The sequence below is a fragment of the Ambystoma mexicanum genome, chromosome 9 (genome assembly GCF_040938575.1).
Source record: "Ambystoma mexicanum isolate Mex_15411 chromosome 9, UKY_AmexF1_1, whole genome shotgun sequence".
Taxonomy (NCBI): Eukaryota; Metazoa; Chordata; class Amphibia; order Caudata; family Ambystomatidae; genus Ambystoma; species Ambystoma mexicanum.
In genome coordinates this window covers 149702227-149723358 of record NC_090931.1, presented here as the reverse complement: position 1 = coordinate 149723358, position 21132 = coordinate 149702227, and the positions used below count along the sequence as shown (strand labels likewise).

At 44.8% G+C, this 21132-nt stretch overlaps 1 protein-coding gene across 2 annotated transcripts in view; it reads right to left on the bottom strand.

The window, feature by feature from the left end:
* Window positions 1–20828, bottom strand: part of LOC138487775 (nicotinamide N-methyltransferase-like) — a 77640-nt gene extending 56812 nt beyond the window's left edge. For both annotated transcript variants that reach the window (XM_069614323.1, XM_069614324.1), the window contains exon 1: window positions 20633–20828. In XM_069614323.1, the coding sequence (XP_069470424.1) occupies window positions 20633–20780 (148 nt within the window). In that variant the 5' untranslated portion in view covers window positions 20781–20828. The remainder of the gene's footprint in view (window positions 1–20632) is intronic.
* Window positions 20829–21132: the final 304 nt, after the last annotated feature.

The window sequence follows — 21132 nt, the reverse complement described above, 5'->3', positions numbered from 1 at the left end:
AGTGCCCCCTCCGACCTTATGGTATCCCTGTTCACCCCAAATTCAACAGACCACAAAGGCAATTATCCGTCCTTGTGCAAACATCCCCCAGAGCCATCATTCTCTGCATCAAACAGAATAAAATGATGAAGGTAGCCTGACCCGTGCCCCCTGGTAAAGACACCTGGACCCATGAGATCGGACCCCTTGCTACTGACAACTCTCAGAGAGTGATGGAGAAATAATAATGGAAATAGCAATACCTTGTGATATCATGATACAGGAAAAACAAGTGCCAGTACAACTAATGGCGGTGGTACGAGCCCCTCCCTCCTTTTTTGATGATGACATGAAATCAGTTCCCAGTAACATGTGAACTACAGGTCCCCGTGATGTAGGACTGCTGCATGGGGTTACGCCAGTTAAAATAAAACTCAAACCAGGAGCCATACTACCCAGAGTGAAACAGTACCCCCTGTCCCGGGAAGCAGAAGAAGGGATAAAAGAGACGATTAGTGCATTATTAGCCCAAGGAATAATAGTGCCCTCAAACTCGCCATGTAATACTTGTATTTACCCCATTAAAAAGGCAAAAGGAGGGGCATGGAGGATGATCCAAGATCTATGCCCCCTCAATGACCTCATCCAAAAAGAATTCCCTTTGGTCCCCAATCCTGCATCTATCCTGTGCAGCATCCCAAAAAATGCATCCCACTTCACAGTGGTGGACTTGAAGAATGCATTCTTCTCAATACCACTTGCAGAAGAGTGTAGATATTTAACAGCATTTACCTTGGGAGGAAAAAGGTACGAACACTGCAGGTTACCCCAGGGGTACCGTGAAAGCCCAAGCATATTCAACAGAATCCTACACGAAGATCTAGGGAATATGACAGCAGATAGCGCGATTATTCAATATGTGGATGACTTGCTAATCTGCGCAAAAAATGAGGAGGAGTGTAGGAAAGACTCTATTGCACTCCTAACACTGTTGGCCCACAAAGGCTACAAGGTTGACAGAGGGAAGTTGTAATACTGCCAAAGAGAGGTGTTGTACTTGGGAAAACTAATCTCAAAAGACGGTAAGAAAATCATACCTGACAGAGTAGCTGCCATTACAGCAGTAGGAAGACCAAAAACAGTGAAGGAAATGCAAACATTTCTTGGCATGTGTAACTACTGCCGAGCATGGATATTAGATTATGCTGCATATACAAGGCCCTTATTGCAGGGACTTAAAGAAGCCCAACGAGAAAACACAGAGATGCAATGGTCTGCAGAACTAGAGGATGCGTTCACATCACTCAAAGAGCTGATCTCAAGTGCACCAGTACTCGCGAATCCAGATTATGAGCACAAGTTCTACCTGTTCTACCACTGTAAGGGGTCCCTCATGACAGCAGTACTGACACAAAAGACATCACAGGGACATAAACCCCTGGCCTACTATAATGGCACATTGGATGCAGTAATTCAAGGACACTTCGCGTGCGAGCAATCTCTCGCAGCTGCAGCTTTTGCCATTGAGAAAAGTGCGACAATAGTGATGGGATGCTCTGTCACATTATTCGTGGAGCACTCCCTATTTGCAATCCTGGAAAGATCAAAAAAGTACACTCACAACACAACGAGCCACGGCATATGAGATAATTCTGTCCAGCGCCAACATACACATAGTGAGATGTAAGACAGTGAATCCTGCAAGATTCATTACAGAACCATGCACCGTAGAGGACATGCAAGCACACGACTGCGCCACATATAAGGAGGAGGAAGGGGAAACAACCATGGTGAGTGAGAATGCACTGAACGAAGGAGAGGTATTCTTCATAGATGGGTTAGCATCAATAAATTCAGAGACAGAAGAAAAACACGTGGGGATAGCTGTCGTAAGATTAGAGGAAGGTGAGTATGAAGTGCTAATACAACAGCGCCTACCTGCCCATTACTCAGCACAAGCCTCAGAACTAATAGCGCTCATTGAAGCATTACGTACAGCAAAAGGATGCACGGTTACCATCTACACAGACTCAGCCTACAACAGTGCACGGAGGGCTAGCAAGGTGGGGACCAAGGGGGTTCCACAGGGCCGATGGGTCACCCGTACAACACACGGAACTCCTGAAGCAGTTGATAGAGGCCTTAAAAGACCCCACCGTGGTAGCCATTGTGAAATGCCAGACCCATACAAACAGTACAGATGTTATCTCTTTGGGAAACGCGGCAGCGGACGCTGCTGCCAAGGAAGCCTCTTACCTAGTAAAGGAAAGAACAGGTGAGTACTTAGTACAAAAACACGCAGAAGAAGATCTTCCATATGGCTACAATGCCATGCCCGTGTCACAAATAATAGAGCTGCAAGAAGGGGCAACACAAGAAGAAAAGGAATTGTGGGAAAAACGGGGATGTAGCCACTCAGCAACAGATCTTTTATGGCGTCAAAACAACACCGGAAAGGTGGTAATGCCAAGCAAGCTATTGGAAATAGCCTTTCAACAACTTCATTTTCCAGCGCACAATGTGAAACAGCATATTGCTGCAGAGATTCAAGAGAACTGGTTCATCCCAGGGCTACAGGAGCAACTGTCAAAATTAGCAATGGAATGTACAAACTGCCAAATATATAATTCAGGAATGACATTAATACCACTGCGGGGAACAATACCGAAACCAACAGGCCCCTTCAGATTATGCGGATATGGGAGAGAGGTGCAATGGATCACGGTACATGATAGTGTTAGTTTGTCCATTCTCCAGGTGGGTGGAGGCAGGGCCCTGTGCACGTCCGAATGCCAAATGCGCTGCGAAGTTCTTGGTGAGGGAAGTATTTCCTCGCTGGGGAATTTGTGACGTGATTCGCTCTGATAACGGCACGCATTTTGTCAACGATCTCTTCAAGGAAGTAACAGCTTTGCTGGGGATAAAGCACAAACTATACTCGATTTATCACCGGCAAAGTAATGGCGTAGTTGAAAAAATGAACTGCCTCCTGAAAGGAAGACTATCAAAGCTGTGTTTCTCACTAAAAAAGAACTGGGTCCACTGTCTGCCCTTGGCCTTGTTTGAGCTGAGAAATCAGCCCAGCAAGGACCACCATCTGTCACCACACGAAATAGTGACAGGAAGGTGCATGCACACTGCACACTCCCCACTCCGCAGACATTCAGACACCCATAAAAGCACAACTGTACTAGGCAAAGAATTTAATGAATATCTGACAAAACTCACAAGAGCAGCCCACAAGATAGCAAGACAGCTTGCACCACCATTTACACGAGAGGAAGGAAATGAGACAATAAACTTCACAGAAGAGAACCCAACAGGTCAGCTTGTGCCAGGGGAAATGGTGTATGTCAGAAGTTTCATGCGTAGGTGGAATGCCCCAAGATTTCTTGGCCCATACGAGGTAATATATTTCACGCAGACAGCGATGAAGGTGAAGGGCCTGAGATACTGGATACATTTAACACACATACGAAAAGCCTATGACAGTGTCACACAAGGGCAGGATGAGAAAATACAGAGTTCAGAAGAAATGTCACAATAGATAAAGAAATGAGATATAGCTGCACAATATGTGTACATAGTAGCACACTTACAACAAAAATAAGAGAAAATAATTCAAATGTTTATGTAACATGAAAACTGTATATAATTTTCAAACTGAATATTAAAAGCTCTCTCTCTCTCTCTCTCTCTCTCTCCCTGACTGTCGTTCTTTAATGGAAATTACATATATGACTTTTTCAATATGCTTAATGAACTTTTATGTTTTAATGTGTAGGAGTAACCATGGCAACGAACGGGCAGCCCGCAACGAATAATGTTAGGGCAGTTAGAAATCTCAACGAGAACTTTGATTTACGTAGATACTCGTGTGAGTGTGGCTTGTTTGTGTGTGCTGTTCTATCTTTTCTATGATGATGTTTGGCCTTGTTGTCTACTGGGCTGTTGCATTCATCTCTATCGAGATGAATGAGGGGGGAGGGAATGGTACTAACATGGGAAATGGGACGAAAATGGTTAAAGAAGGGGCCTATTTAATTTGGGACGGTTTCCAGCTCCTATGGGGTTCTGACACTCCCCCTGACCATGTACAGCAACCAAATAACAGCAGCAACAAGTTGGCCCCACGCCCTGCTCCCCGGGACAATACCACTGAATATAGTGTTTATGGTTTAAATTGTCGAAATCCTTCCGTTATATCATGGTTATATGACACTACTGCCACCCTGCCCACACCAACAGTTAACCCATCCACAAAGGTTGGACCCCTCACAAATATAAAGAAAGAGAATGCAGAGATGGCTGAAAGATTTCTGGCCTTATATGATGAGTGGGAAAAGGGGGGGTGGGTAAAGAGAGTATGATACCGCAAGCAGCAAGAGATGCGAAAAGCTACCTTAGAAGCAGCAGAAGGAGAAGGGAGGTGGGGAGGAAAAAATATGACGAGTATTCCGGCCTGGGGATAGACACAATAGAAGACACTAGACATCCGCATCAGTCAAATAAATGGTATGCGGATATGAGCAAAAAACATTATGTTTAAAGGGTCACTTGCTTCCCCACTAAGCATAGAGGTAGGCTTAAATGAGAAAACAGAGTGACTGCTCATTAACCTCTTAAAGATAGGGCTACGATAGCCATCTGGCCCGGTGTCCCAAATAGAGAAGATGGAGACAGTAGAAGAAGTGATGAAGATACAAAATAACATAACTAAAGTTAAGTTACAGATCTTGAACACAGTACTACATGGGTAACAATTTGCCTCCACAGTTTCTCGTTTTTTGTCCAATCTGAAGAGATGCTGAGAACAGGCACTCTGGGAGAATTTGAATTGTTCGAAATAAAATAGCGCATAACGAATAGCAAGCCCACAATGAGGGAAAGAATATACTGGATGCCCCATTGTAGGATAACCGTGCCCAACAAATATAGAGCCGTACACAGACCTAATGGCAGCTACTATTACATACTTTCGCCTCCTGGATGTGAACGTGGGATGTTGTGGACCGCAGCGGGCAGAGCCATGAAGCACAGAGATCGGTGCAGCGCGGAAGCCCATGTGAGGTCGGCGGACTTTAAAAGCGCCGCGGGTTAGCGGTTTGAGCGCGGTGTCGGGTCCGTGACGTGTCGGCATGCCTTGCGGAGCCCCGGAGTCGGAAGACTAGGGGCCGAAAGGCTACTGCAGAATGACATGTACATTTTAAAGAGGGCAAGTCGCGCACGCAGCGTACACAGATCATGTGATGTACTAATCACATGATTAGTGCAAGAATTTAAAAGACGGTGAAAACACAGAAATGCAGGTAATCACAAACGGCGGGAGGTGGTGCGAGACGCGCCGTGGCATTCAATGAGATACAGCCCGAGACAGATTGGGAAAGCGAAATCGAGGCACCTGGAAGGACTGGAGGCCGAAAAGAAAAGACAAAGGTAAGAATAGTCCATCCATATTTAAACAGCAAGCTAGTTTGGATAGAGACTGATATGAGATGCACATGTGCAATATAGTAAAATCCAGTGCTCTCTGTGTCCCCCCAACTGTAGGTAAATAGAAACTGAACAGAGGACCGAAATAGAAGTATCGGATGACACAGTACCGGCAGAGTACCAGACGACTCGAGATTAGAAACTGCTATTAGATTACTTCTTTGTGAAGCAAACAGAGACCTTCTACACAATTGGGTCAGTATGAGCAAACCTAAGTAGACATGGTGTAAGAAGAGAATAGAATAGAAAATTACAAAAAATAAAATAAGACAGATAGGCAAACAATAAGAAATCTGCAAAATAATTTGTCATTGGTTTCCTTCTAATAGTGGAAGAGCACGGAGGTGCGCTCTAGACGGTACCCGGCAGTCAGCTATCAAGATAGACACAGCAGCACTACCAGATGTATCGACAATAAGCGATAAACCTAGAAGATAGAAAGACAATAAAACAAACAAAGGTAATCTTAGGTGAATGAATCCTAGATAATGAACAGTCTCGAATAATTCTATTATTGGGAGTGACCAAACTGAGACTGAGTAGAGTCAAATATTAGAAGTGTTCTTGCCAAGCAAAATGTGACTGATACCCTGCAGCTATCGAAATGGAGAGACGTAGTTTGATAATGGATGTGAAGTAGGAGCTAATGAAATAATTTACTCCGAAATGCTGCTAGTAAAGACAGCTGGTATTATATAATAGAAATGTATACCCGGAGGTGATTCGAATACTAAAATTTGAATATCCCTTCTCTTGCTTCCTTTAGTTATCCGTTTGAAGGTTGGACCTCAGTAAAATACTAATGGAACCTCATCAATAGTGGATCCTTAGAATGAAAAGAAGACAAACAGATTTGCACATCTTATTGAATTGTGGTATAATGAAGTTTTAACCCCTGAAGAATTTCCTTGTTTATGGTATGAAAGTGTGTAAAGAATGAAACATGTCGGGTATGGTTTGCATGCAGTTTGAGAGTAAGCATGGGTGATATGAACATAGAGTGAAATATTTTATGGACTGGGATGCACTTCTCTATGAGAGAGGAAAGCAAACTACAGATCTTGATGAAATTTTTATCTTGAAGAAAATTGTGAAAGAGTGTATTACTACAGACTATTTGATGCGCATAGCGAAATTGAAAATTATTGTTATATTTGTTTTGTCAATGAATTGTATGGAGCTATCTGACAATTGCATATAAAAAAGAAAAAAAGAAAAATTGTTAAAAAGTGTTTTTTACATAATGTGTTCAAAGAAAGAATAATAAATGACTATTTTTGATACAAACTGGTGTGATATATGATAATATAATGCTCAGAAAGTATATATAAGAGGCACAACCAAGAAGGGATAGTGGGGAAGCAAGTGACCCTTTAAACATAATATTTTTTGCTCGAAAGTCTAATGTAGGGTTGTTTATAAGTGGTCGGTAAATAAGTACCTCCAGTCTCTCTAAGTTGTAGTGTATGCAGATATGAGCTCCACTGCAAAACAAACAACTAATGAGAGATGTTATGTATGCTCCTTGATTACCCATGCTTCAGGAACACCTAAGGTATTACTGCCCAAGAACTGACTCTTGCCGATGCCCATTGTCTCCTTCATCTCACCCTATGTAGAATTAAGAACACCTTCCAGGCACACACAGTATCTTTTGAAATGCTGCAAAACGAGAAAACCTGCTACTCGAGAACCAAAGGAGTAATATGTTTAAAAGAACCTTTTTTCGTGATTGAAGGAACATTGTTTTTGGACAATAAGTGGAAGGATGAAGTAATAACATGTAAAGCTGAGGCACTATGAGGCTTGCCAGAAGAGAAACTACAATGGATCGAAAAGACCTGCACACCACTGTGGAAGGAACACATCGCAAAGCTAACATGGGTAACAGCCATAGAAAACCCATTCAAACTGCAAAAAGAATTATCATACGAACTGTGCTTCCATGGTGAGGGGAAAACAACATGGGCCTGAATAAGAACTGTAATCGAACGCTTATTATTCCAGACATGAAGAAAGGGACAGCAGCACTTATGGACACTTACTGGGTTTGCGGCAAACAATCATACTTGCACCTCCCACTATCTTGGTGGGGCACATGTTGTCTGGCGATGCTGCACTCTGCCCTGATGGTGATCCCGGAGAGTCACATGAACAAAGGAAAAGGATTGCCAGCCGCTCGTCGCCCAGAAAATCCACAACCAACAGAAGAACCACCACTGTATGCCTTGTCCTCGGGCAACGCCCAAGGTGCGATATCAAGGAAACGGCAGTCATCCAACTACATATCCAAAGCCTCCTCATAATTTTTGGTGCAGATCCCCGACAAGTACCAGCTGTTTAACTCCGCTGAAACATTCTTTGCCTCCCTCATCCCGAGTATCCAGGTGCAAGCCAATGCAAAATGGCTGCAGATCACACGCTGGGAGTGATCCAACTGGCCAACGACACTGAAGAAGGGTTCAACGTGATCAAGGTGGAGCTAAGGGCCCTAAGGCTAATTACAATGCAGAACAGGTATGTCCTAGACTTGTTAACAGCGATGGATGGAAGTGTTTGCCAAAAAATCGGGAGCGCGTGCTGCACATTCGTGCCTTCTGAAGACGCAGATAATGGAACACTTTGACACGTTATCGCAGTGGTGCACAATCTGGGGGAATGGATGAAGAAAGAAGGTGGCGTGGACCCGAGCTCTTGGTTCGACAACATTTTTTTCCTGGGTACCATCCTGGCTGGGATTAACTATCAAGATGCTGATACCCATCATTGTATTTTTACGCCTGATTTTGTGTGTGTGGCAGCTGGGTCTTCGGTGCTGCGCAAATGCAGTCCCCAATGGTGGAATGATGATGGTGACAATGGGTAATGCTAGAGGAGCAGCACAGATCATGCAGGAAGCACAAGTACAAACAGGTGAGGATCCTGAACCCAAATACAGAATGGTGCCGTTATACTATGATGAAGACATAATGGACAGGTTATATCATAGAACAATAAAAGAGCCCCTAGAGCGAGAATGGTATACAGAAGTATGGGTAGATCTGGAGGGGGATAGAGGATGTATATACATGACTTGTACACCAGACGAATATGCTAGGAGGGGGGAAAGTCTCCAGGGGGTGTGTACAGCATGGATGCCAATAAAGGGAACACCAGCGTGGGATGAAGCAGTTGCTAATGAAAAAGAGCGCCAGAGGTTGGGTGAGTTACAGTATTTGTTACTTGAGTAACGAAAGGGGGGGAATGTATGGGAGGACAGGTCTTTAGGACCCCCGTCCCCCACATTGACCACCCACGTGAGGCTCATGACTCATCGGCAGCTCCCCATGCACCTGGGCCTGGAAGGCAGGGTGGCTGAAGATTGACACGTGAGACTGCACGGCCTGTGATGTGGCATAACATAGACACCATTTTGTAATAAGCGAGACTCCATCTTAAGTCCACAAGCAGAACAACCTGAGTACAAAAGCTGCAGCTTGGCCCCCACTTGACCACGCAGAGAAAGGATTGCGCTTCCCCCAGCCTCCACCCCATTGCAGATCCGCTGAAGGCCCATTCTCATGAGCAACTAGACACGAACAAGTAACAGAACAAACACTGTATCATTTACCTTCCGCAGTACATCATTGCCCTAGACGTGACCGGACTTGGAGCTGGAGTCCAGAAAGAACAAAAACCATCCCTATCAAACACACCCCGACCCCGCGCCTAACCCTTGCAGGGGTAAAATATGGTGTCCATGACCCCTTGACCAGTTCCCCTAGATGAAGCGTTAACCAAACTTACTAAACCCTCAAATTTCTCAGTCTTATTCCTGATTACTAAAGAATGTGTGGTACATAATGTTAAACGTATAATACAAATTACTTATATTAAAACATAGTGATTTCGCGCACCCTCAAGATACCTTTATGGTCCAAAGCACAGTATATGACAACCCAAGTATCCACTTTGTATCAACCAATGTTTGCTGCTATTGCAAAACAAGGTAATCGAAAAGCAAAGTATATAAAATGCTTCTTTATCATGTAACGAAATGTGTAAGCCACATAGGGCATTGAGTCAGACTTGTATTATAACTTGTCCCTAAGTATATGACTCCAATCTGATACTACCTCACGTTTGTTATTCCTTCGCCTTTCGTATGAACTGCAACTATTAGACCGACTAACGTTATGTACTGTGTGTGCTAATGGGAACCTCCATTGTTATAAACCCAGTAATCAAAGCATATGTAAACAACAAAAATGTGTAACTTCCCTACTGCCCCTAGCTTTAACAATTGTTTATATTGCACAGCCCAGTGAATAGAGAAACTTCTCTGAGTTACAAGGCCATCTACCCCTCCTCTCCCAGGTCCGCCGGGACTCGCTGGTGTTCGGACAGCACAGTCTCACCTCCCCACATTCCTGCTAGCCCCGCTTCAAGTATTTGCCTCCCCCATGTCAGAGGCCGCCATGGCCAGGCGAATTATAAGCTACCTGGTCCTAAATCCCACCGCCTTTGAGCTAAGGCCCCCCTCTGACCTAATGGTATCCCAGTTCACCCCAAATTCAACAGACCACAAAGGCAGTTATCCGTTCTTGTGCAAACATCCCCCAGAGCCATCATTCTCTGCATCAAACAGAATAAAATGATGAAGGTAGCCTGACCCGTGCCCCCTGGTAAAGACACCTGGACACATGCGATAGGACCCCTTGCTACTGACAACTTTATGATGATGTATAGAACCAGCCTTGTATGATATATTGTTTTCCTGTATCCCACACAAGTACCAGATTAATGTATTACCAGTGTTATATAACAGCCTGGTGTAGATGAGTGTGATGAATGGGTATGAAAGGCCACAAGGGCAAGTTTCTAGACCCACCATGGCGAATCTCCAGTAACAGCCAACACCCAGGAGCTCCACCCCGATGGGCCCAGCTGACCTAAGCACGTCATGATGACACCACCTGGACCTCCGCCAATCATGGAGCATCAAACCTATAGCTAGACAACACCGTCCAATCCCCAAGACTACGTGGCCCCTATAGAATAGATTATGCATGACGTGTATTTGTAATAGAACTGACTGTTTTTGCTATTGTGAGAGAGAGCGCTCTCGGAGTTTGCAGAGTTCTTTGCATGCCCTATCTCATTTTATATAAAACCCTTTTAACTTCACCCACACTTGGTCGTGGTTTCATTCCCTCCTGGGGTGTGTCCATTATTGCCTCTCATTGTGGGGGTTTATCGCCATTCTGGGGGACGCTTACTTTCACTGATATTCCCAGTTCTGTCTAGATGTGACAAAAGCTGATATTCACAACTCTGTGTAGATGTGACAACAGCTACTGATCACAATTCTGTTGTGTGGGCTAATTCACTGGTTATTACATAACCGATTATGGTAAGGTTATGTAAGGACATTAAGCAACGAGTATGAAAGAAAGAACAACTCCCAATACACTTGACTAATATGAAATATAGAACTATCGGAATGCCTACTTGAAATTATTTGGCAAGATTTTGAACATCCTACAATTTCATGCGACTTCCAGTTTGATCAATGTCCGGAACTTTGAAGCAATCGCTTCTAAGTCGATGACCTTAGCAGCATGCGGAACACTTCGGTTGACGTTCTATTGAAGGGTCAGAACACTTTGAGACATTCAGAGGGAGCCGTGTGGCAAGTTAATTGCGTTCTGCTGTTAAGCCACTTTGACCTAAACTAAATTATCAGCATGTCAAAATGGTAATCCTTAAACAAATAGTAAATGAACACTTCTGAAAACTATGTGTGAAATGTACAGAACCTTACTCAGTGGAACACTTCGAAGATGTGTGCATTGTTGCAATATGTATGTTTTACTAATAAATGACTGCACCAGCTAGTTAGGTTTATGAGAGATATATAGCAAATTCAAGCTCTCACCGCGGTAATTAGGTCTAAAGATAATTGAAATCCGGAGAAAACACGTCATGCATTCTTGGCATGTACATGTGACTGACTATGTCCCAGCCATATTGGCCTTTGAGAGGTACGGCTACGCCATGGACTTTCCCATGTGTCATATTACACACATCAAATGCACCCGCTGAATACTTTTAAAAGAATGGAACGCACAAGCACTCAGCACAGGTGCCATTTCCCGCTTTAACGGTTCTTCAATTATCAATTTCAAAAGATGAATGTTGTACCTAGCCACACCGGAACACTACACCTGCGGGTAACGCACAGATGTCTGTAGAAATGTTACTGTCCTAATGAGAATAACTTTAGTGCCACATCGCTATAACCTTTGCAGTTATGCAGTCAAATGTTTCCCCATTTTAAATCAGCTCTCTGGCCTCAAACACCTCATCCATTCCCCCCCAACTCTTCTATTTTCATGAAGTCAGTCCTCATCGAAGTTATCTTTTGAACCTTATCTTCCCTGATCCTCCCCGTTTTAAACCATCCGCCCTGCATAGACCATCCTCCCTACGTAAGACATCCTCCCTGCATAAACCAACCTTCCTGCATAAGCCATCCTCCCAGCATACGCCATCTTCCCTGCATAAACCATCCTCCCTTCATAAACCATCCACTCTGCATAAACCATCCAGCCAGCATAAGCCATCGTCCCTGCATAAACCATCCACCCTGCATAAACCATCCTCCCTGCATAAACCATCCTCCCTGCATAAACCATCCTCCCTGCATACACCATCCTCCCTGCATAAGGCACCCTCCCAGCATACACCATCTTCCCTGCATAAACCATCCTCCCAGCATAAGGCATCCTCCCTGCATAAACCATCCTCCCTGCATAAACCATCCTCCCTGCATAAACCATCCTCCCTGCATAAACCATCCTCCCTGCACAAGCCATCCACTCTGCATAAGCCATCCTCCCTGCATAAGCCATCCTCCCTGCATAAACCATCCTCCCTGCATAGCCCATCCTCCCTGCATAAGCCATCCTCCCTGCATAAGCCATCCTCCCTGCATAAGCCATCCTCCCTGCATAAACCATCCACCTCGAATAAGCCATCGTCCCTGCATAAACCATCCACACAGCATAAGCCATCCTCCCTGCATAAGCCATCCACCATGCATAAACCATCCATCATGCATAAGCCATCGTCTCTGCATAAGCCATCGTCCCTGCATAAGCCATCGTCCCTGCATAAGCCATCCTCCCTGCATAAGCCATCCACCCTGCATAAGCCATCCTCCCTGCATAAACCATCCTCCCTGCATAGCCCATCCTCCCTGCATAGCCCATCCTCCCTGCATACGCCATCCTCCCTGCATATGCCATCCTCCCTGCATAAGCCATCCTCCCTGCATAAGCCATCCTCCCTGCATAAGCCATCCTCCCTGTATAAACCACCCACCCTGCATAAACCATCCACCTCGCACAAGCCATCGACCCTGCATAAACCATCCACACTGCATAAACTTTCTTCCGGGCATAAACCATCCTCCCTGCATAAGCCAGCCTCCCTGCATAAGCCATCCTCCCTTCATAAACCATCGTCCCTGCATAAGCCTTCCACCCTTCATAAACCATCCTCCCTTCATACACCATCCTCCCTTCATAAGCCACCCCCCCTGCATAAGCCATCCTCCCTGCCTAAACTATCCTCCCTGCATAAGCCATCCTCCCTGCATAAGCCATCCTCCCTGCATAAGCCATCCTCCCTGCATAAACCATCCTCCCTGCATAAACCATCCACTTTGCATAAACCATCCTCCCTGCATAAGCCATACTCCCTGCATAAGCCATACTCCCTGCATAAGCCATACTCCCTGCATAAACCATAACGACAAGAAGGATATTTGAGAGATCCACATCTCTGCGGAAGGTTTGAGAATATCTCCAAGTCATTGCTCCATAGGTTGGCTGAGGCCAAAGCATCACCTATTATGAGCGAAAGTAACGTCGACCAATCCAGACATGAAAACAATGATTTGAAAGTGTGTTTAGTTAAAAGGACCCGTCAATCAGAATGTTTCCATTCCACCTCCTACTGCTGCGATTTCAGAATGTTTATCCGATCAAAATGCCCCTAATTACATCTGATGCCTTTACTCATAGACAGTGCAAAGTGAAACACTTGCTGTAAGGACTGCAAAATGAATTCTGAAACTCGTACTCCATTAAGCTACACCCCCCCAACCCCACTAGTGCCTTGATAGACGGACGTCGAATGCCAATTCAGCCCGGGGTCAAACGTTTAGCCTTTCCCCATCACATTTTACCATGGTTACAAAAAAGGTCCTATTGGATCCAAGTGGGAGCATGATGTAATGGATGAGGAGGAGATTGTGGATGTTTAGAGAATATGCCCCCCCCCACACCTCCACTGAGATTTAGGCTAACACTCCACTGAGGATTACAATGTGAGGGTCTTGGAGGATGGCCAAGGTGTAGAGTTGCCATAGAACACATGAATAAGAGCGAGGGGGTAATTGGGGCAAGATGGCGGTGCACAAGGTGGATCAGCGCAGGCTAAGGAAGACAAGGACATAGTGGGGGGTGAGGGAGAATTAGGATGAGTGGCAGCCAGACGAGGAGATAAAGGAGATTTATTTATTTATTTATTTATTTATTGGTCATTTATATAGTGCCTATACACATATCAAGCATTTCAAAGCGCTCCAACGCAGGGAGGGTTACAAGGATTGACATTCTTAATAGTCATTGGTACATTCCGAATGTGCAAGTGCAATGCGTTCAACGGTACAACATTGGACAGGAAGATTACAAACTGTTACAACATGCGCCAAAAATTAATGCATGTGCCTGACGGTCCTTAAAATAATGCAAGAGCTATACATGAAAGAGGGGAGGGGGTTGTGTAGAGTAAGATGAACAGAGAAGGTAAGTGCAAAAGACACTTGGTAGGTTAGGCGGGGTTAGGAAGGGTGGAGAGGGAAGGCAAAAGGCACATAAAAAAAGCACCTAGAGTCGATTTTATTCACAGGCATACTAACAGATGAAAACATCAATCAGTTGTAAATCGCACCTAAATTTGATTATATGCACAGGCACACTAACACATGAGAACGAGAAGTGGCCGAGCAGTAAAACGTACCTAGAATCGAATGTATGCACAGGCACACTAACACATGAAAGCGAAAAGTGGCTGAGTTTTAAAACGCACCTCAAATCGAATTTATGCACCGGCACACTAACACATGAAAATGAAGAGTGGCTCATATATAGTGTCAATGTTAATCGAAGTAGGTGAGTTGCCAACTCACGAGTGAATCTGCCGAATGCCATCCATTCCGGTGTGTCATGCAGGGAGGTCACAGACAGCCCCCAAGTCCAGGTGAAAACATGAAGTACCACAGTGGAGGGAGAAGAAAGGGGGGCCCACGGACCAGCCATGCCTGCACAGGGCCAGCCAGCGGCCTTTGAAGAGGGCCTTAGAGGGAGGGTCAGCTCCACGCCTGTCAGCTCTCCCTTTGGCTCTAAGAATATGGAGGGAGCCAATCACGGCAGCCGAAGCGAGGGATGTAAAACAGGCACTCCAGTACCTGGTGGACTTCGATGCCGTCGGCCATGATGGAAAAGAACAACAGCCATGGTGGATGGAGGCCGAAGAGGCCAGGATGGGGCTGGCCGGTCGATTTTGTGCAGTTAGTGCAGCACAACACAATGCACACAATCTGGGAAGCACCGGGTTGCTTCCAGGTTGAAAACAGAAATGCACACGGTCTCGGAGCACTCAGGGGGGAAAATGTAATATAAGAGAAGAGCCCTGCTGGGCTTACCAGGTGTAGTGGCAGGACAATGGAAGGCTCAAAGGACATTGGGCCTGCCCATAAATATGAACAATCCGCACCTTCTAGGTCTGGCAGCACTTCCTCCCTGTCCGAACGGAAGGCGCAGGCTGAGGAGTTTGCAGATGCATGCAAGTTCTGCAAAACAAATGTGCAGAGGGGCTGTGGATGTTAATGTTAAGGATATTTGTACCGTGCACTATCACCACCAGAGTGGTCCCCTGGCGCTCTGGCGGCTCTGAAAAAAAGGGAGGGGTGAGGGGCAATTAGTGGGAGGAGCTGGATAAGCGCAAGAGAGCAGTGATGTGCTGTTGGCGGCCTCAGCCCGGAATTCCATTGGCTGGGCTTGGGGTGTTATAACTGTCGGAAGATGTGTGCTGTTGTGCAGGTCTATGTATGCTTTATTTTGTTGTTGCAGTGTAGTGAAGTTTGTGCAGATTGTTGTGTTGAAGGTTTGTAGTTGTGTTTGGTTAGAATTTGAGAGGTGTATGCAGAGGGTGAAGTTGTTAGTGGGTTGGTTAATTTGGCATTGCTTACTTGAGGTGCAGCGCTAAATTTCCATATTTCTAATTAGGTGGGGTGTGTGGGCATCTCTGTGTATACGTCCAGGCCAGAGCTGTACGACACTCATGGTCCCTTTCCCATATGGCATTCATTCATAGGCATAACCTTGTCCAAGTAGGGTACCGGCCGCCTACGTGGCCAGTGTTTGTATGCGGGGCAGGCAGGCGGTGTGCGTTCCTTGCAGTCTAGCCCAGAAAGCATTCCCAATCTAGTATAGTATGAGGGCAGCATAGGTAGGCCCGGGTTTACTCCCTACGTGTGTTGGGGCTGTTCGGCATTCATTATCTTATTCGGTTGCTCATTCATGTTACTGCTCCTACCCCCTTTGGAATGTGGCAATGCTAACGCTTGCAGTTATGTCCAGGGGCGGCGTCTACCTGCATTCATAACTCTCTTCGGACCATGCCTCTGCCAGTATCTACAGCTTAGTTAGTGTGGTAAATGCTAACGTTCATTCAGCTTTATACGGTATGATCTATAGTAGCATTTTTCGAGCAGGTGAAGGTTGTTCACTGGGAGTTGGCTAGGGATGCTGGATTCTGTACTCGTGTGTTGCTTGTGTCCTATTAGACTTAGTGTTGTCTCTCTTGTAGTAGTAAGAATTTCTTTATTCGGTTCTAGATGTTGTCATTGTCGTCTTGGATTTGTCATCCTTTTCATTGTGTTTCCCGTTTGGTGGTTTCTTTTTTTAGTTTGAGTCTGTGATGTTGAAGAGCCAGGTTTTTAGTAATTTTCTGAATTATAGGTGGTCTTTGATGTTTCTTATTTCTTTTGGGATGTTGTTTCAGGTTTTTGCAGCTAAGTGGGAGAAGGAGGAGCCCCCAGGTTTTTTCTTAAGGTATGGTTTGTCTTCCAGACGGATTTCGTTGCTTGATCTAAGGAGTCTTGTTGGCTTGCATATTGTTAGTTTCTTTTGCAGGAATTCAGCTCCTTGTCCACTGATTGCCCTGTGTGTTATGCACATTATTTTGAAGGTGATGCTATGTTTGACTGGGAGCCAGTGCAGTGTTTTTAGGGCTGGAGTGATGTGGTCTCTTCTCGATAGTTTGTAGAGGAGTCTATCTGCTGCATTTTGGATCCATTGTAATTTCTTCAAGAGGTATTCTGGTATCCCCAGATAGAGGCTGTTTGCATAGTCGATTCTTGACATGATGAGGGTGACGATTATGAGTGTTTTGTGGGTGAAGGAGAGGAAAGGTACGATTCTTCTTCATGAGGATGCCACATGTGGTTATGAGTTGCAGACATACTCAAGTGTTATGCATTGAGTATGACTGCCACTCATAACCACGACTGGCAGTGGCATGAAAATACTTTTAAGATCCATGTGGCATCCACAATCACTGCCTCCATAGTACCCCCTACAGTGGTGTGGTCCAGACCTAGCAACGCCTCTGCTGGCATTCCTCACCTCCTCCTAGAACATAATGGCAGGAGATACAGTCAACACTGCAGCTAATTGCACCAGCTGCATTGTTTAGGACTGTGTTGCTTCCCCACAGTTGGCTGTGCCTCCATTCAGGAACAACCTTTCTGTCATGCAGACTGACTGTGGGCTAATGGCCGGCAAAGGGAACTGAAAAAACACTGCTGTCCAAGTTACTTTGGAGGCTCATTTTCATGCCCATCTAATCAATATCCTGCACAAATTAAAGCAAAAATAGCAGGATTAGACCTGCAAACTGTTTTGCCATTGCAGGTTTAGCACAGAGAACATCGCTGTGTCTACAGCTCTCATGCAGCTCTCATGCCGCAGTGAGAACCGACACATTTCTCATATTTGCATTTTTCAGGACAGCAGAAAGAATCTGAATAATGTTCATGTTTTCAGCTCTCCTGCATCATGGAGAACCAGGCATAACCCAAAAATAGCTCATGTTTCAGTTCTCGAATAGACCGGAGAACCAGAAGAAAAACGTATTTGTGTGACTCTAGTGCGGTGATAAGAAAAGCCATGTATGCGAGTGTCATGCAAGGTTGTCAGTAGGATTCTCTTCCCCCTATTATTCACAAAGAAAGCTTCACCCTGTTTCAGTGTTCTAATGCTCCATGAACCAAATGCACGTTTTGTTTACTGGCTCTCCCACAACTACTCTAGTGATGAGAACTTCCAGCAGCACATGCCCTAACTAACCTGAGAGATTAAATTCACCCAAACAGCCCTTCCTAAAACACGATGCAAGGTCCGAACAATTGAATTCAGCCAGATTGGCTAAAAATTCAAGAGGTTTAGAATGTACCCATCTACTTTTCATGGACTTATTCGTGGGCACTGCATATGAGGATGCAGTGTAAAAACAATCTAGAAATTGGGTAGGGGAGATAAATTATAGTTCACTAGCTGATATACCGGTGTTGAGGCGGATTTTATTTTCTTATAGGTACTATTTGTTAGAAATACCCAAGGTCTCGAGTCGCTTATCACTTGATGTGCTTTGCACTCTGAAGTGAACTGCACTGAGAACGGGCAAGTGTGGATGGCGGACATACCCCGGAGTAGAAGTGGAGGGGAGTCGAGAGTTGGCATGCTGCAGAATACTGGGACCTTCTTTGCGCTCTTCGCTCCTGCCGCCTCACCCTGTCGTGGTGCTGTGCATTGCTGTGCAAATATCTCAGAAACGGTGTGTCCTAGAGTTTTGAAATGTGGTTTTCAAGGTCCAGTAAGGACCTAGAGTTTTGTTTCTCGCCTCTAGTTGCTTGCAATTAGCTTTGTCCAGTCCTTCTACGACAACCTTGATGTTCTGCCACTACCAGGCGACCGTCAAGTGTATTCAGGGGCTAAAATCCAGGGAACAGGGTGGGTTGTCCACATGTAATGTAGCCAGTGATGTCTGTAGGGTCCTAACAGGTAACTGTGAAAAGTTTGGTGCAGATTGGTAGAACTGTGTGGAATTGTATGGGGAACATACAAACAAATGTAGCCTGGCATGGTGCACCGCGTTACTTCCAGGCAACCGTCTCATATGTGCAGGGGCTGAAATCCAAGAAACAGGGCCGGGTCTCCACATGTAATGTAGCCAGTGATGTCTGGAGGGTCCTAACAGGTAACTGCAATATTTGGTGCAGATTGGTAGAACGCTGTGGAAATGTATGAGGAACATACAAACACACCAACTAACAAATTCTCCCTGGCGTGGTGCAGTGTATTGCAATGCAAATATCTCAGAGTGGTGGATCCTACGGCTTTCAAATGTGGTTTTTGAAGTCCAGTAAGAACATTGAGTTTTGTTTCTCACATCCAGATGATTGCAATGCGATCTTTTGAGTCCTTCTACGACCACCTTGATGTTCCGCCACCTCCAGGCAACTGTCTTATTTATGTGTGTAGCGGCTGAAATCTAGGGAACGGGTGGGTGTCCAGATGCAATGTAGCCAGTGATGTCTGTAGGCTCCTAACAGGTGACTGTGCAAAATGTGGTGCCAATTGTTGAAACAGTGTGGAATTGTATAGTGGACATACGCAAAACCACAAACCCAAACACACATTTTCACTTTTGCTGAAATCTGGGAAAAGTGGTGGGGTGTTCAAATGTCATTTGGCCAGTAATGTCCAGATGGTCCCAACAAGTGACTGTGCAAAATTTGGTGCAGATTGGTGAAATGGTGTGGAATTGTATAGGGAACATACGCAAAGCCACAAAGCCACAAACTCACACCCAAATGTTCACTTTTGCTGAAATCTGGGGAAAGGCGTGGAGTGTCCAGATGTCATGTGACTGTGCAAATACACATATATATATATATATATATATATACATATATATATATATATAATCTGCACTTGTTAAGAACCCCTTCAAGTCGCTGAAATGTTAATTTAGATTGAGGTTTTTGAGCTGTAGGCAAGTTACAACACTGGCGGTGGTGCTGGCCCTCAATCCTCAATACTATTGAGTGAAATAAAGCAAGAAAAAATCGGGAGCTCTGGGAATGTTAGACAGGCTTTCTAAAGGGATATACAGTGCAACACATCCTACCTCAAGTCATCGGCCCCACATTTCGGAGTGGTTGGCTATCCCACAACACTCCTATATCAGACGAGTCCTTTTGAAACCCGAAGAAACTGGATCTTGCCATCTAATTGCTTTCAATTAAATCCTTTTGTTGAAACAGCTCATTGCAAAATACATTTCACCAAATCACAAACAAACGAAAATATAAATAAATCATGCTGACATTGTATTGTTTAAAAGTTAGTTTATATCTAATATAACAATTACTATTATTAAATGTTTATTATTAGTGAAGTCTGAGTGGCGAACAAGGTTAAAAAATTCACTAAACTATTAGCATACAGTGGGGAAAGGGGGAGTAGGCTTTGCATTGTGCAAAGAATGTAGCATGGTATGGGGGATACAATTCCTCAATGCATTTATTTGGAAAAACACCCCAAAAAATGTTGTTGATGTTTTTGGTCTGTTATTCATTTTAGTGCCATTCACATGAGTATTTTGTTGCTGCACCAATATGGCACCTATTGGCCACCCCACACTTTCATACGCACCTTAACTATGGAATTACTTTAGCAATAAAAACACAACATCGATTATCAGGATATACTGGTATGGAATGCAGTCGGCTGGTAAGTCACACATTTAGCATTTAGAACGAGATATTTTCGCTTTCAGAGATTCAATTAGTTGCTATTTCGGCGGATTGTGTACCGGTGAAAATGGACACACTAGAAGGAACATACAACTATGCGCAGTTGTGCACAGTGTGCAAAGAGCAAAGCGCTGTGCAAATGCAAGGAAGGGGAAAAAGCGTACATTCATAACGCAACATTCCGTGCAGGGGATTACAGGTCATGGTGTAACAGAGCAGGGCACATACCTGAAGAGAAGATTGCGAAGAGGTGTTCCATTGGCACGCGCAGTGAGTCATCCACAAACCCAGAGTCTTGTGTAAAAAACGAATCCCGTGCCGCCTCTACTTTATAATAGTTCTCATATAACTCTTTTTTGCTCATTCCCGTGGCCATTTTCACGCTCTATGTAAAAGAGTCTTGCCTGATGGTTCACTCTCTGTAAGGAACTGGAAAGTGAAGAGGTGTCTTGCCCCGCCCTGCCTATTTATTGTGTTTTGATGTCGCCCTGTTCACACAGTAGCTCGTTTTGTTTGCCATGCTCATGTTTAACTCTCTTGCACAAGGTATTGTCACGTGGTTCATATTTGCATCAAAATGCATAAGATATGCTTGTGTGGCATGAAGCGCTTGTTTTGCTCACTGCCATTGTTTAGAATATTCAGTGCCAGATTCACCAAAAAGAGTGCAGAGAATGTGCTCGTTTCATTTGCGCTAGTTTTAGAATGGAGCGGCCACTTTATCCTCA